Source organism: Cinclus cinclus, chromosome 15, assembly GCF_963662255.1.
Source record: "Cinclus cinclus chromosome 15, bCinCin1.1, whole genome shotgun sequence".
NCBI classification, from domain to species: Eukaryota; Metazoa; Chordata; class Aves; order Passeriformes; family Cinclidae; genus Cinclus; species Cinclus cinclus.
In genome coordinates, this window is record NC_085060.1 from 15,177,660 (window position 1) to 15,194,143 (window position 16,484).

A 16,484-nucleotide genomic window follows, 5' to 3' on the forward strand; every position below is an offset into this window, starting at 1 on the left:
GTGAGCTCAGTCTCAACTCCAAACAATTACCACTGGGCTGATTTCAGAAAATGTCTCTTCCCTTGGGATGAAAGCATCTAAATCAAGCTCGGTTTCAAGCCACAAAAAAATTAATGGCAGGTATTGCCATCCCACTGTGCATGGAGCTGTGCACATAAATCCCACCTCGTGGAGTTTTACATATCACACAAGCCCCAGTTTCAAAATTTATATTAAAAGCTAGCCTAAAGTGTGAAAAGCTCATTCTCACAATTTTATTTTCACTTAAAGAAGCCCCAGTATATTAAAACAATCAGAAAGACATGGGCTTATAAAAACATGTACTTCTGATATTGCATTATCCCAAGAAAAGCTTTGATGTATCAGTTTTTGACAGGGTAAAACGCTGCTCATCCAGGGAGTTGGGGTTCAAAGCAAGGTGTCTTCAGAGCATGTTTTTGTCACCACCTTGTCCAAAGGACACAAAAAATGGGTTGGAGACTCCTGGAAGGATTGGAGACTCTTGGAATGGTTGGAGACTCCTGGAGGAACGTACAGCCACAGCAAAGGGAAAACTCGTTGTGATTTAGTAAATTATTCCAGACTTCAATTGATCCACTTAGTATTTTCTCTTCACTTTCCAACAATTCAGGGCATTTTTAAAAAATTAAATACAAAGGCCTTCACACATTTCAGAAAATTAATCACTTTGGCATTTATTACCTATTCATTTATGTTTAAAGCATGCTTTATAATTCATTTAAGTACCTCAAAAATTAAATTCTTAACAGCCGTAGGCCCAAATTATATTTAAGTAAGAAAATTAAGCACAGTAATAAATAGTAAAGAATTCTGAAATATTAATTTGGCCTGTAGCATTTCAAATGTTTATTTGCAATAATTAATTTGAAACCAAGTTTACATTGCCTATGCCAGGAGTTTTTTGGGAACTTTGAGTTAATGTTATTAATTCCCTGAAATCTGCCCTCATTCCCCCCCTGACAAGCACTGCCAGCTCAGTGAATTAATTTAAATTAATTCTTTCAGCTGTTTTGGAGTTGGATCATTTTCCATGGGGCACATGGAATGAGCAAACCCACTCTTCCTGGGCCGGTGCAGGGGGAATTAGCAGCTGGAGCTGTTAATTAACTTGAGATTCATTTTCTGCTCCCTCCTTCTGCAGCAGAAACCTGAGCAGCACAAGGAAATCCCTTCTTTTGGCTTGGAAGGGACCTTTAAAAGCCATTTAGTCCAACCCCACCTGCCATGAGCAGGGACACCTTCAGCTTGATCACGATGTGATTTTGTAATCTGGCAAAGCAAGATCTTAACCAATTTTTATTCCTAAATTGTTGTCTTGCTATCAGAATTTAATGAGAGTTTTTCTATTGTACAGTTTGCTCCAGATGCTGAACCCTGGAGTGTCAGAGCATTTCAAATTGCAATAAATTTCCTAATGAAAACAGCAGACATGCACAAACATACAGGTGTTTAAATCGCCTTTCCTAGGGTTTCATAGCTTTTTAAAAAATCGCTAAAAACATACACCTGGTTTCTATTTGGATGTAAAATATTTCTATGTACCTCAAAAATCTGCATTTTGAGGTTTTTGCTCTTGATCAGAAACTTCCAGGTTTGCCTCGTGCCGCTGTTTCCAAAGCAGAACTTTTTGTGCTTGGCTGCAGCGGGAAGAGCAGAGGAAGAGAAGCGAGAGGGAAATTGCGGGTCCAAGCCCTGCCCACACATTTCCACGCGGATCCGTGCGCTGCCCTGGATGGAGCGGCTGCCCCGGGAGTGCTCCCGGCCCAAACCCTGCCCGAGCTCCCAGGGATGGGGTTCTTGGGTCTGTGCAGGGGTAGCAGCTGGACTCGGAGATCCACGTGGATCCCTCCCCGTTCAGGACAATCTGTGATTCCATTATTCCCGCTCCTCCTCCTCCTCCTTTCCCGACGCTGGGGAGTCCTTGCCCAGGTGTGACCTCTGCGTTCAGGGAGATGCTCCAAGGTCGGTCCTGCCGCTGCTTCTCTGCCTCTCAGCCAGGAGCAGCGAGATCTGCTTCGGGAGCAGCAGATACGAAACTGTCCTAATAAATCCTTCGGGATACGGACATGAAGGGACCACACAGACACATCCCACAGGCAGGAAAACGAGAGAACCAGGAGAACAAAACGTTCTCAACGAGGAGAAGTACATATATATAAAAGAATAAAACAGCAACTAATTCCGGTAGCTCAACTGAACTCCAGTTCCTGGCCGTGCATCCTTCAGCTGCACTGATCCCGGGAGGGCTCCGGGCGGGGCCGATCCCGGCGGGAAGGGCTCCGGGAATGCTCGGGAAGGGCTCCGGGAAGGGCTCCGGGAATGCTCGGGAAGGGCTCCGGGAAGGGCTCCGGGGAATGCTCGAGAAGGGCTCCGGGAAGGGCTCCGGGAAGGGCTCCGGGGAATGCTCGAGAAGGGCTCCGGGAAGGGCTCCGGGAAGGGCTCCGGGGAATGCTCGAGAAGGGCTCCGGGAAGGGCTCCGGGAATGCTCGGGAAGGGCTCCGGGAAGGGCTCCGGGAAGGGCTCCGGGGAATGCTCGAGAAGGGCTCCGGGAAGGGCTCCGGGAAGGGCTCCGGGAATGCTCGGGAAGGGCTCCGGGAAGGGCTCCGGGGAATGCTCGAGAAGGGCTCCGGGAATGCTCGGGAAGGGCTCCGGGAAGGGCTCCGGGAAGGGCTCCGGGAAGGGCTCCGGGAATGCTCGAGAAGGGCTCCGGGAATGCTCGGGAAGGGCTCCGGGAAGGGCTCCGGGAATGCTCGAGAAGGGCTCCGGGAATGCTCGAGAAGGGCTCCGGGAATGCTCGAGAAGGGCTCCGGGAAGGGCTCCGGGAAGGGCTCCGGGAAGGGCTCCGGGAATGCTCGGGAAGGGCTCCGGGAAGGGCTCCGGGGCCGCTTGCGGGGCGCTGCCTCCATCTCCTGGGCGCTGCGGGGAGTGCAGCGGCTGAGCCGGGACCTGCCCGGAGCGGGCCCGGCAAACACCGGGAACAGCGGCACGGGACCCGCACATCCCCCAGGACAGTGAATAGCAGACCCGCTGAGCAGTGCCAGCATCCCGAGTGGATTTGGGGTCCCCGTGATCCTGTAACCACCCGGTACCTGTTCCCCCAGAGAACAGCAATGAAGAATCACTTTCCCCTTTCCCCACGCTGCTCCTCGCCCCTGGAATGTCCGGGTTCAGTCCCAAAGAAGCAGATGATAGCACAATCCCTGTTTCTAACACCTTGCTACGAGGTGGACTCTCAGTTTAGTTGCCAAGACCTCCAGACAAGGCTTTCAGCACGGCCAGGTGCCAGGTTAGGGAGACACAGGGCCAGTACAGCACCCCACAACTGTAGTTACCATAGAAAAAGATCTGCGATTCAATAAAATGGGAAGGGACCTTAAAGCCCATTTCTTTCCACTCCCTGCCATGGGCAGGGACACTTCCCCTATCCCAGGCTGCTCCCAGCCCCATCCAGCCTGGCCTTGGACACTTCCAGTGATGGGACAGGCACAGGCACAAGCCCATCAAAATTTTACTGTGATTCCCCCACCAAAGCCTTAAAAAGAAACCCCATTAAATTAAGAGATATCCCTCCCTCTGTGATTGCAGTCATCCCCAGAGACCAGCACACAAACCTGGATGCTGAGGGCCACAAGAGCCCAAAATGCACCTGCTCAGAAATAAAGGAATTTGCACAACCAGCCAGCATTAGGGCACTGAGCTTCTTGTTTAAACACTTCTTGGTACAGGATTGCTCTGTGCATGCCAAAAATCAAAGAGCAGGCCCCAAAACATCTCTGGAGAGCTCAAGATTTGCTCCAAGGCTGGAAATGCAAACGACCCCAAGGGCAGGGAGCTGCAAGGGAGCCCCCACCCAAACAGTGCCTTAAGGGGCTGCAGAACTAAGCTCAGCTCTAACAGAAGCTTTCTGTGTCTTTCAAGAGGCCCACAGGAAGCTTCTCCCAGCCTCTGAGAGAAGTTCCCCAGAGGCTCTGGAGGGAAATTGTTAAACAGAAGTTAAAATAAATACAGTTAAATCCATATTTTGGCAGAACTGCCAGCAGACACCTGCTCCCTCTTCCTGCTATGGGTGGGACAAGCAAAGGTAGGAACATATTTACCTTAAAACATTTTGCACCCCATAAAAACACAAAAGAGACATGGGAAGGAGCCTCTTACATTCTATAAAGCTTCAGAGATGACTCATGGGGAAAACAGCTCATGAGAACCAAAATTTGCAGGAAAACAAAGAACAGGATGCAATTAAGGCACATTTTGGAGTGTCTTTTTTTTTTAACACTTGGTTCATCCCTGTCCTTGGTTTCTCCAAACATTCAGTAAGGTTGGCTTTTAATCCATGCCTTGTCTCCTCCCATCCAGAAACACTTCCACCAAGCCTGCAGATCTCAATACCTGAGACTCAGGGCTTTTAAAAATATTTTAATGGTTTTGTCCAATTTGGTTCATTTTTCCTGCCTTGAATGAAATCAAACAAATCATCACAATCTAGCAACCTTGTACCTGCTGATTCCTCTGTGGCTCCAGGCCCCCTTCTTCTGCCACCAGTGCTGGTAAAAGCAGTGTCTTGTGTGAGCAAGCAGCACCTGGGAGATGGACCTGAGGCAAAGGTGGGAAAACCTTCCTCTGCATTCAAAAAAATAAAGCATCTATAAACCACTGTGAATACCAACAGCACCAGCAGTTATCAAATACCTCAGGAGGATTTTAAACCCAGTTTTTAATGTCATCCCTGCCACTTGTAATTCAAGTGTCTCTTTTCAAAGGATCAGATCTTTGCAGGAAAATTATTTCCTCTTAATATATAGAGTCAAATTTAATTGGTACCTAAGAAACACAGAGGTAACACATCAATCCTACCACTGAATGTCTGTTTTGCTGCAAGTGTGGCATGAAACATTTGACTCAATATAAATTCATAAATAGCTCTTGATGTATGTGAGATTTTTGGCAAGGTTTATGAAATAATTCATATACATTTAATTTAGGAATGCTTGCTCCTTGTTTTTTATATCCATTTGAAAAACAGAAGCAAACTAACTTCCAAAGCAGAAGTGATGCATTTCTGTCGATTACCAAATGTTATGAATTTGCAACCCTTTTATTCTAGTACTCAAGGAACTGCCAGCTAATTAAAACTGTACCTTTATGATTATTCGGGGAGTTTGACAAAAATAAATACAATTTTCAGGTTGTCTTTGGTGTGTTGTAATTGAAGGCAGCAGTGCCAAGAGAAACACCACTGCACTGCCAGACCCAGCCTTGCAAGAAGAGGAGAACGTAGTACAATGCAAACTTTAATGTCAATATATACAGAGTTTTAAAGAAAACATTTCTTTTAAAATTAAATGAAATAAATACAGTATGATACAAAATCCACAATATGCTTAAGAGAAAGAAATGACAGTTACAATATCTGATAACGGGGACCTTGTGTAGAGTTTCATCTTTGAAGTACCTCAGAGCATGGAATTCATTGCACACTGTTCTCAATTAATGCCCTTTATGGAGATTTAGCCACGTGCCAGGAGAGTTTCAGCTCTAACCAGAGCATCAGTGCAAGATGCCAAAGTGCTTGGGACATTATGATAATGCAATTAGTTAATTAATTAGCAAACACTGCTCAAAAGCCTAATGCAAAACACCCAAACCTGAACACTTGGTCCTGCAAAGCAGATCCACCTCCAGCATCCTTGGTCCTCGTGTGAAAAAACCCCAGAAGAGGATTCAGGGTTATTCAAACTCACTATTGGCAATAAGCTATTGCCCCAAAAATTAATAATTAAGAGATATAATCAATTAAGTATCTTTTAAAGCTTTCAGAGAAAGTTTGCTTTCATTACACAGGAAAAAAAATCTCAAGAAAACCAGTTGCTTATGATTTTGTGGTGGACTTTCTAATTATGTAAATTATTACAAATACATTAAGGGTGGGGGTTTTCAAATTTGCATCCATTTTTCTATTCCCAAGGAACAGTCAAATTTGGAGGAGCAAATATTTAAAAAAATAATTGGAGCAGGGACAGAGATGTTGATGCAGAAAGCTGGTGTGATATGAATGAAGTGCAGGGGTGTTACCAACAGCTATCAGTGCACACCTAAAAGAGCTTTGGAACAAACTTTTAAGGAGAATTTTATGTTTTTAACCCTACAGAGCTCCTGTAGGATTACATAAGGACTACTATGATCACAGCTGCAGAAGCTTTCTGGGAACTTTGAGAAAGAAAATCCTACTCCTCTCTCCCCTCCCACAAATATTTGCAAACTTCCAGGTCTGGATAGGACTGAAAAGCTTAAGTGCTACAGAAATACATAAAAGCCTGTGTTTACATTGATGTTTTAGCCTAATTTCACTGATACAAACCAGGAGACTTATTATAACCTCATGTAATTAATTTAACACAGCTGTACAGACCAGTCTCTGAGTACACTGCAAGGAACTCCCACCTGCTGAAGTTTGCTAGAGGTTATTTTAACTATTGGGCAGCTGAAGATCAGCTTTGGAAAAGGAATTAAAACATGGAAGACAGAATTCAAGCTCAACATGACTGACTTGGGTGAGGTTCTGGATGCCTTCTCTGGTTGCAAGAACATTCAAACAACAGAAGTCTCAAATGAACAGCAGACTCAGCCCCTTGCACATCCTGGTGTGGGCAAGGGGAGTTCACTGATTTTGAGCACAATGGGAAGAAGAAAACCACAAAAGCCACAGAGCAGTGGCTTGACTGGACCCAACCAGGAAAGCTCTCAGGAACTCACTGTGGTGCCAACTGCAGTTTTTGGATATGGAACAGGAGTATAACAGAGTTCCTCATTTTATATCCAAAGGATAACTGAAGGTACAAATGGAGATATCCTGGAGTGAAAGAACTGCAAAAGAGGTCCTGAGCTCACTCCAGCTCCAGTGGGAATCTGCTTTTTGTGTGCTCCAGAGCTGGAATTTTCTGATAATGATCATCACCAAACACCAGAGCAAGAGCTTCTTTGGCAGGAAGCCATGGCCAAAATATTCTATCATTTAAGATTTAATTCTGTGGAGATTCCTTTAGTCTGAATGCCTACTTCTGTGCAATTATCAGCATTTGTGAAAATTTGACTCCTTTTTTCTAACTCAGTAAGGCAGTAAGAGCATCACCAATTTGTAAACTTGAACTGTGCCCAGAGGATATGAAATAAAAATTTCCACTAACCTTTCACTGCAGCCAGAGCACTTTCCCAGTGCCTGCTCTTCCCTCTCAAACCTTTAACTGACAGCTCACGAGCCGACCATGCTACTTTTAGATATCAAAACCTAAGCTGGGAAAGAAAGGGATGAGAACCAGGCAAGGAATTCCCACAGGAGCCTCACAAAGATGATCATTAAATACAGAAAAAGTAAACTGCAAGTGAACTCTTTCGTGTTCCTGCATATCCCAAATATTTCCAAGACTGATATGCTGAAATAGTCAGAGTGAGGGAACTCTTCCCCCAAAATAAAGATTACAATTGGCATACCAGGGTACACTGGCCTGTCAGATATAACACATCCACATGTTTTCCCCACAATAAGACAACTTTGTAATGTTGCAGTCACTGAAACTTTGCTTTTACCCCTGGAGTACCACTTGCACTAAAGGCCAGCAGTGCTATGAAACAGGGATAACTTGACAGGAGATGTTTTAAATACTCTGCAATGAATCAGAACATCCACCTTGTTGGTGTTCTTTTCCTCTCACCACCTTTGTGCTGCACATCAAGAGCAACTTTAGTCCCTTCAGCTGCTTCCAACTGTTCTTGTGCAAAATGCTTTTAAGGTGCTTATACTGTGGTGCTTCTAATCAAGCTAAAAGAAAATACCAACAGAAACACTGCTAAATGATTCATGGATAAAGCCATTAAAGACCAGCTGCTGCCTTACAGGAAAGCTGAAGACAATTAAAGTTTTGACATTTTCATTGTGTTCCAATGGCCCTGCATTACCTCTTATCCCCAACACAGCTTTGAGGACTACATTTCAACCTTGACCTGGGCTCAGGGGACTTAATTTCCACCCTTTTTTGGGTAAATTCAAATTCTTCTGGCAGTCATCTCTAAATTTACATAAAAATGACCCTGACGGGGTGTAGACAAGAGGTTTCCAGCCATTCTTGCTGGAAAAAATCTCCTTTAAGGGAAAGGAGGATGAAGCAGCTGCAAAAGGGGCAGATTCTGTACTTAACAAGAAGCTTTCCAGGAAGCAGTTGTATTCTTTGATAAGCTTTCAAGCATTTCAAACAGGCACCTCAAAACTAGGCACAAATGGCCCCTAAAGCTTCCACCATCTATCAAACACTCAAGAAATTCCATCTGGGGGATGTTCTGCATGATACAAAGAGCACACCTATGTTTGCTATATCATTTAGTCTCAAGTCTACATATATTCATACTTAACTATTTGGCCAGATAATGTCCATCTTCCCCCACCACAACAGAAGAAAGCAGCTTATCTAAAAGTACTTCCAACACCACCAAGTCCTTCACAGGTATAAGCAAAAACCAGCCAAGACCTCTTGTGAGATCCGAGTTATCACCACCACTCCTGGTGCTTGGGCCAGAATTCTCCTGGAAGTTTTTTTTCCTGCTGTCTCAAAACACTGTCAGCCCTGGGGTCTTGCATTTGAAAATTCAATGATGACAAATGAGCCTGAACTATGTTTTGAGTTTTGGTAATTTCACAGTCAAATGTCACTAATATATTTAATAATCATCCTGCTATGTCACTACAATTGCTCAGTGTCTACAGCTTTTGAAAGCACTTCTAAGCCTATCTCTGAATGAACTACCAGCAGTTAGCATTGGTTTTGAGTCAGGAAACCCCAAGGGAATTCTGGCCCTGAAATGAATTTCCTCTCCATCCCAGCATTTAGGAACAGCTCAAGTCCTAACACCAGACAGAGAGGGCGAGTGAGTGCTGGTCACAGGATGCTGAAAGGAATTTGTCCATAACTGTGAAGTTTCTTGATCAGAATTCCCTTATCTGGGCACACAGCAAGGCTTATTTATTTTCCCAAGCTACCCCTACAGTTAGGCAAAGAGAATTTTGCATTTCTGTTCTGTAATATTTGTACATGCGGCAAGAGAATCAGAGAGAAGCAACCTTCTATTAAAAAAAAACAAACAAATAAATAAAAAATAAACCCCAAGTGCCAAGTTGGTTATAATAAAGTGTCAGTTTCTCTCATATACCAAACAAACCTAATATTGGGTGTATTTAGTGGAAAGACTGCTGAGGAAAATAACACAGTAGCTGTACTAATGGATGGGAAATATAAATAACAAAGGATTGAGCTGCATGATGTTGGTTTGAGGTGGCAACAATTTTGCTGAGAACCTGAATTTTGACAGTTTATGCACATACTGACTTTCTCCAGCTCAGGACATAATTTGTGGTAACAACCAGAAATGTTCATTTTCCTGTTAGAGGCCATAACCAGCATTTCTTTTGGGTCACAAGAGATCAAATTTAAGTGCAGGATCTTGCACATCCCTTTGGTTTGTATTTCCACACAAACTCCTCAGTTACTGGCACCGTGCAAACACAGACCTACCAAATCAACAGTGATGAATTAACCCTGGCACATCACACTGCTCAACTCTGCATAATAGTCATGGACAAGGGAAAGGAATTGAGTTGAATCAACGAAGTGCCCAATTACAAAATGAAGAATTTGCCCTTCACAGCAGGGTCTAAAGGTGTGAAGCAAAGAAAACTCACACTGACACTTTATGTACAACTTGGTCATTGGCAACGGTCCCCTAAACCTTTTTTTTTTAAACTGAACCCAGCAAAACCATACAGAATGTGAAAGAATATTTGCAACAGATCTCAAAGGACAGTGAGAAATTCATTATGGTGTACCTGATGTTTAAATTAACTTAACAGATACGGCCTGTAAAACAAACACAGTATGAACCTGTGGATTTTTTTTTCTTTTTAAAAAAAGGACTTTTACAGAATTCAAGTAGTGTAGCAGGAAACCATAGATGCCTTTTGATCACAGGTCAGGCAAAATAGAGCCACTTGTTGGGTTTCCCCCTTGCTTGTGTCTGCTCAGGTGTCCCAGTGGATCTATAAGTCTGTGGATGTGAGCTTTTTCATGCTCCGTCGCTGAGCTAAACTGGAGGCTGCCACAGGCTCCAGCACTGGCTGAAATGTCTTGTGATTCAGTGCAGAATATGTAGCAGCCATGGCTCCCTGGAGAAAAAAGAAGTATGTCATATTAATTCATATATACAGAAGTTTGAATCAGAAAATAAAGCAATTAAACATTAAATACTCTATTAACTCCATTAAAACCAAACAAGACTTATGCCAGGTCATGTGAATTCTCTGAAGCTTGTTAGGGAAAAGAGCATCAATTGTCAAATCCTTCCAATGTCTAAAAGCATGGCAGACACTTCTTTCCCCTTCTTTTGTATTTCTTTTCTACCCCTTAGATGTAGGAGTCACCTGTTAATATAGGTCAGAATTTCTATCTTTCAAGCCAGATTAGCACCAATTTCTCAAATACAGCCACTTCAGTGGCTACTCAGGTCCTCACTTTGGAGACAACTCAAGAAATGCCTTAAAAAAAAACCACACAGAAAAATCTCTTCCTTTACATAGAGGCTAAAAAGAGTAACTTACCAATAATCTGGAGAGGGACTTGATACAAGGGTAAGTAGGGCCAGGACAAGGGGAGTGGTTTCCCACTGCCAGAGGGCAGGGGTAGGTGGGATACTGGGAAGGAATTCCTGCCTGTGAGGGTCTGGAGGCCCTGGCACAGGGTGCCCAGAGAAGCTGTGGCTGTCCCTGGATCCCTGGAAGTTTCCAGAGCCAGGCTGGACAGGGCTTTGGAGCAGCCTGGGACAGTGAAGGTATCCCTGCCCAGCTTTATGATCCCTCCCAGCCCAAACCATTCCATGAATCCATCTCACTATGTAACTTAAATGTGTTGGTGCTATGGAAAACAAATAGAAAAAAATGAGACCTCTGTCTGTAAACCAATGACACCAAATGAGCTTCTTGCACAGCCCCCAGCTGAAGCAGCATCCCAGGTGGGTTTACCTTTACTAGATGTGGGGCATCTTGCCTGTTGAGCTGATAATGAGGCAGCTGGTCCCTACAGGCAATCCAGGAATGCTTCAGCACCTGCTCGGCCGTGTACCGCTGGTGGGGATCCACGTGCAGCATGTGTGACAACAAGTCCTGCAGGGAAGGGAAACACAAAGATTGCTCAGTCCAAATCATCCTAGGTGGCTTTGAAAGCAGCAGGGATGGCAGCAATGGGAGAAGCACCCGATGTGGAGGGAGTAACACAATGGCAGCACACAGAGAGCAGCAGACAAACGGGATCATTCCGTGCCCTGACACTGCAGAAGGCTGAGAACAACGTGTGGTACTATTGGAGCAGTTCAACAGAGCCAGCCTTGATTGCAAAGCAACTCACTGTTGTGCTTTTCATGTTTATTATGAATATAATCTTTAAAAGACTAGAAATCCTATTAAAATGCAGCAGGCAGATTTTTATGGAGGAAAGCTATTATTTGCAAATCTCTCTCCTTGTTCATTCTGCACTTTGGGCTCTGCTGACTCTTTACTACAACTGAATTCAGAGACAGTGAGACCCAGCAAGGAATTTTTCCTTCAAGAAGCCACATAAAGCATAAAGCCAACAGCAATGGACACTTGTTTTTGCCTGTTAGAAGCAGTAGCAATAAGCTACTGATTAATTACAACGTTGGTCCAAAGGAGAGGTGGGTGGGAAGGGCACAGAACAGAGACAGCAACAGTTTGAAATAAAACCAAAATATGAGCAAGCTGACAGAATGTTCCCTTTGTTTTAGGTACAAAATGTGAAGCATTCTTAAAAACACAGAAGTGAATTTCTCATGCTAGGACAGCAGCAGCCAACAAGCATTCTGAATCACTCCTACTGAAATGAACAAATACTGCACTTCCAAGGGATTGGGAAAAATATTTAAACATTAATATTTAATATTAATGCTGATCTTTTTAACAGATAACACTGGTGATTAAGATACCCACAGAGTAGGTCAACACCATCCCATGGAATCCATACTGACTACAGATGGAGTCTTTAAACAAAATGTCAGAACAGATAAAAGCCTGCAGATAACAATAACAAACTACACTTATAGAGCAGTCTAGCTGATCAAAGCTCAGCAGATTTCATAGGAATTCCACAAAAATAAAAAAAACAGAACACATTTACACCTTTGCTGCATCTGAAACAGTGTCCCAGTTGCCTCCACTTAGAGAGAATTTTCCATTGCCTATCCGTACTAGGATCTCCTCAGGAGTATCATTGGGACCATTGGCAAATGGAGTATAGCTGGTGAAGGAAAAAAAACAAAACCACCTTGTTATAGATACAAACTGCAAGAAATGGGTAAAATCTTGAGAAGCAGGGGCAATACCCCACTGCCAAAAGAAACATATCACAGAATATATACACATACTATTAACATTATGGCTAATATTAAATGGGAAGTACAGATTTATCAAGAAAATAATTTCCAGTAGACAGGATTTAGCCATGAGACTAAAAGCCTGCTCTTTTTCTGTTAGAGCAGGATTCAGCAAACATCTCTCATTTGGCCACTAGATGCCTCCTAGAGCTTCGTCAGGTTTGGATGTTTAGGAAACTCCAGAGATCACAGGAATGCAGCAGGGGCAGGAGACATGAGGAGAGTAAAGGGGATGAGGTGGGAGGACAAGAGGCTGGAGGGTAAAAAAAAAATCCACCACATATTTTCACAGACTCAATTCCCTCCTGAGAACTGGGGGAAGTCTTTGGCACCCCCAAGTCCTGCTCTATGGGAAGAGAAACCTTGATGCTACTTGGGAGCTAAACATGGTTTATTTGGCTTTGACTCAGCTGCCTGTCCCACCTGTGAGTCTGTGTCATTCCATGAGCCAACACCTCACCATTTCTATGGAAGCAAGGATTCAGGCAACATTCTGGGATTTTAGGTAAACAAAACAGCTCAGAAATATTCTCACCCTGCCAGCATTGTGTAAAGGAGAACTCCCAAGCTCCATATGTCACAAGCAGCATCATATCCCTGTCTCATGAGAACCTATGAAACAAAGAGTGGTAAAGACTTGGCATATATTAAAAAAACACCCCAAAAAAACACCACAGCCTAAGGAAAGGTCAGTCAACCCCTGGATCATGTCAGAAAATCAGTAATCAAATCTAACATTCAGGTTGCAGTAAATACCAGCAATACTTTTTGTTCCCAGATCATCTCTTAAGATTTTCACCAGGCTCCTATCTTATTTTTGAGGGTGGACTCTGCTGTTTTTAAAGCAGGTTTATAATAAACATATGCCTCAGTGTTTAAAAAGCATGTGTGATTATATTTAAAGAAAAGCAGCAGAATTGTTGAGGTTTTGTCCCAAGCATTGCTGAAAAGTTTTAGCATTTGATGCACCAAAAAACAGCATAAAGAAAACACAGAGCAGCTTTAAATACCTCTGGTGCCACAAAGTTTGCAGTGTAGCAAGGAGTTAGAAGTAGTCCATTCTCTCCTCGAAGTTGTTTTGCAAATCCAAAATCACAAATCCTGATGGAATCAGCATTGTTTGAATCATCAGTGTATAAAATATTACTGGGTTTAAGGTCTCGGTGCACCACCTTTGAACAAAGACATTTGAAAGCCATCACTGAGGAGAAGCAGGTACATTTGTTTGCAATTTACAATTTATGAAAGCTGTTCTCTAGATTAATATACATATGAGAGTTTTAAACAACTATATAACTAAAGTACCCAAAAATTCTAGTTTAAGTAATGTAAGAACAACCTCCTGGCTCATAACGCAACTGGAACCAACATCATTCAGCAACAAGGAGAACAGGACAAAAATCTGCAGTTTCATAGAGTCCAAATGCTTTGCCAGGATAAGAAGAGAAGTTATTTCCATTATTCGCCTTTGTGATAAAACACAAAACCCTGTAGGATGAAAACAAGCCAAGCAAAGCACAAAGGGCAGGGGAGTGGCAATCTCAGAGCTGTGCCAGGGCTCACTCACCCCCTGGCAGTGCAGGTAGTCCACGGTCTTGGCAATGGTGAAGAGCACAGCGCTGGCCTCCCGCTCCGAGAAGAATTTCTGCCGCAGGATCCGGTCCAGCAGCTCCCCCCCCTTCATCAGCTCTGTGACCAGGTAGATGAATCTGCCATCATCATACACCTGGGGAGAGGTTTAACAGTGCTCTCACACAGAATACTCTCAGAGCTATTAAAAGGCAACATCTGTAGCTACACATGCCCATAAATCCCCTCCTCCCACGGCAGCGGGCAGCACAAACAGCGGGGACTGCCAAGGCAGGGAGTGCAAGGCAGCTCATGTGTCATCCTGGGAGTTCATGACTCAAGCTGTTAATTCATCACTCCCAATTCAAGTTGTTAATTCATCACTCTGAGTTACATTTTTCACTGTAAGAACTTCTGCTGCAAGAGGAGAGCAGCCCCACAACTCCCTACTGCTCTTCCCTTCCAGAGCCATTCTGGCAAAGACAGGACAACATGCAGGCCACTGCTTCCTCAGGTTACCAACACATTGGCTGCTCCTTTGAAACAAGAAAAAATATGGCATTTCTAACCTTTATATCATTTCTCACCTCAGGCTGGTTAAACAGCCTTTACAAAAATTTAGTATCAGGACAACATTGTATTTTGAAACGCTCCCTCTATTATTACGTACTCCTCTCCCAGTAGATTTTTCTATGTAAAAGAAATTTAATGAATCCAAATAAACTGCCTAAATCTGCATTTATTTTTTCAGCACTGTCTAGTAAGAGGCAGCAGAAAAGGAGGTACATACATCCTTTAAAGTAATAATATTTGGATGTTGCCCATAACGCATGAGAATCTCAATTTCTTCTGACGGATCCCTTTTGCTTTTATCAATTATCTGCAAAATATAAAAGGAAAAACAACTTCCATAAGCAAAGTATATTTAATAAAGACTTTCTTGTATCTATAGTCTCATTTCAACAGCAGAATTTTAAAAATATAGAGTTCATTACTTCTTGCTAATCATGAGTAATTCACCTTCCAGCTTCTAATCCTGTTTATTCATTTCTTGCTCTATTCTTGTACAATTCCATCATTAATGCAGCCTATCATGCTCCACTGAACAGGGAAATGCATTGGTCTGAAGCATCACTAATTCCCTGCAGCCCAGTTCCACCCTCACGAATCTCATTTTATTTCAGGTATTCCCATCACTGTACAGGATTTTCAGCTTTTAAAATTGTCACTTATGAACACGTAAAAAGAGAGTAACTGGAAAATTCACAAATATAAGTTTTCGAACCTACTGGCCAATATTTTCAAAATGTCAAGAGTGGAATTTATGCCAATACCTTCACAGCAAACTCCATGTTTGTAGCTATGTGGATACATCTCTTGCAAACTGAGTAGGAGCCCACACCAATATCTTCCTTCAATTCATAGACATCAGTGAACTGTGCACTGTTTCCATGAAGCTGCTTTAAAAAAACACAGGCAAGTGGTTATCTCAAGTGACAGGATTCTCCTTGCCATTACATTGGTACCAACAGCAGAAATTCCTCCTGCTTGCTCATGATTTTTCTTTGAAATTCTGCCTCCAGAGCAACAGCAACTCGCTTTTAAAAATATCCCATGGAAGTATTTAATAAGACACATTTTATAACTGTCTCCTCAACAAAGCGAGAACAACTGTAAATACTAAATATTGGTCAGTGTTTGACATGCCAAAGAAGGTTCCCAAAAGCAAAGCATTACCTGGACTATGGGCAGGATATTGGTGAGGGGTGATATTTTATGGTCTTCTACAGTAGTAGTTGCAACAAAACTAAATCCCTTGAAGAGCTGGTGGGCGTTTGCACTGGGTGGGACCCCTGGAGAATCTGGGGGCACACAGACACACAGGATTAGAGTGGCTACATCCCAGCAGGACCATTTCATAACATTCAGGACAGGTATGTTATAAAAACCATCTTGAGGGAAGGGAAGCAAACAAGAGGAACACCAATGTTAAACAATGAATAAGACTTCTAGTTTGTTATCTGTGCTCTCTTATTTCAGTGACACGCAAACAAGTATTCCAGGGTTTTATCTAAAAGTGGGAAGCACTGCAGGAATTTATGTATGAATACACATTTGAAGGAAGAAGTTGACTGAAACAAAACTACTTATGGAAAATAAATAAAGATCATTGTCTTGTGCTCAACAGCTTCGTAACACAGAAATGTGTTTGGTTCAGTGGTGAATGAGCTGCTGGTGAGGCACAAGTGAGGCAGAACAAGAATACCCAATTAGTAAATTTTTACTGAAAAAAAATCCCTGAATTATTAGAATTAAGTTTTTCCTCAGGTTCCATTCTGTGCACCTCTGAATTCACTGTCTGAAATCTCACAGTGAGCAAAGCTCAATAATTTTATGTAGCCTATTAAGAG

General features: G+C 43.0%; 1 protein-coding gene across 3 annotated transcripts in view; it reads right to left on the minus strand.

Moving 5' to 3' along the window:
* Positions 1-5,299: 5,299 nt before the first annotated feature.
* RPS6KA6 (ribosomal protein S6 kinase A6) overlaps positions 5,300-16,484 on the minus strand; it is a 36,296-nt gene continuing 25,111 nt past the window's right edge. For 2 of the 3 annotated variants that reach the window (XM_062503188.1, XM_062503189.1), the window contains 9 exons: positions 15,811-15,935; positions 15,408-15,533; positions 14,864-14,953; positions 14,072-14,230; positions 13,515-13,676; positions 13,040-13,116; positions 12,251-12,368; positions 11,081-11,221; positions 5,300-10,228 (listed from right to left, as the gene is read on the minus strand). In XM_062503188.1, the coding sequence (XP_062359172.1) occupies positions 10,103-10,228; positions 11,081-11,221; positions 12,251-12,368; positions 13,040-13,116; positions 13,515-13,676; positions 14,072-14,230; positions 14,864-14,953; positions 15,408-15,533; positions 15,811-15,935 (1,124 nt within the window). In that variant the 3' untranslated portion in view covers positions 5,300-10,102. The remainder of the gene's footprint in view (positions 10,229-11,080; positions 11,222-12,250; positions 12,369-13,039; positions 13,117-13,514; positions 13,677-14,071; positions 14,231-14,863; positions 14,954-15,407; positions 15,534-15,810; positions 15,936-16,484) is intronic. The other variant, XM_062503187.1, reaches the window with a different exon arrangement.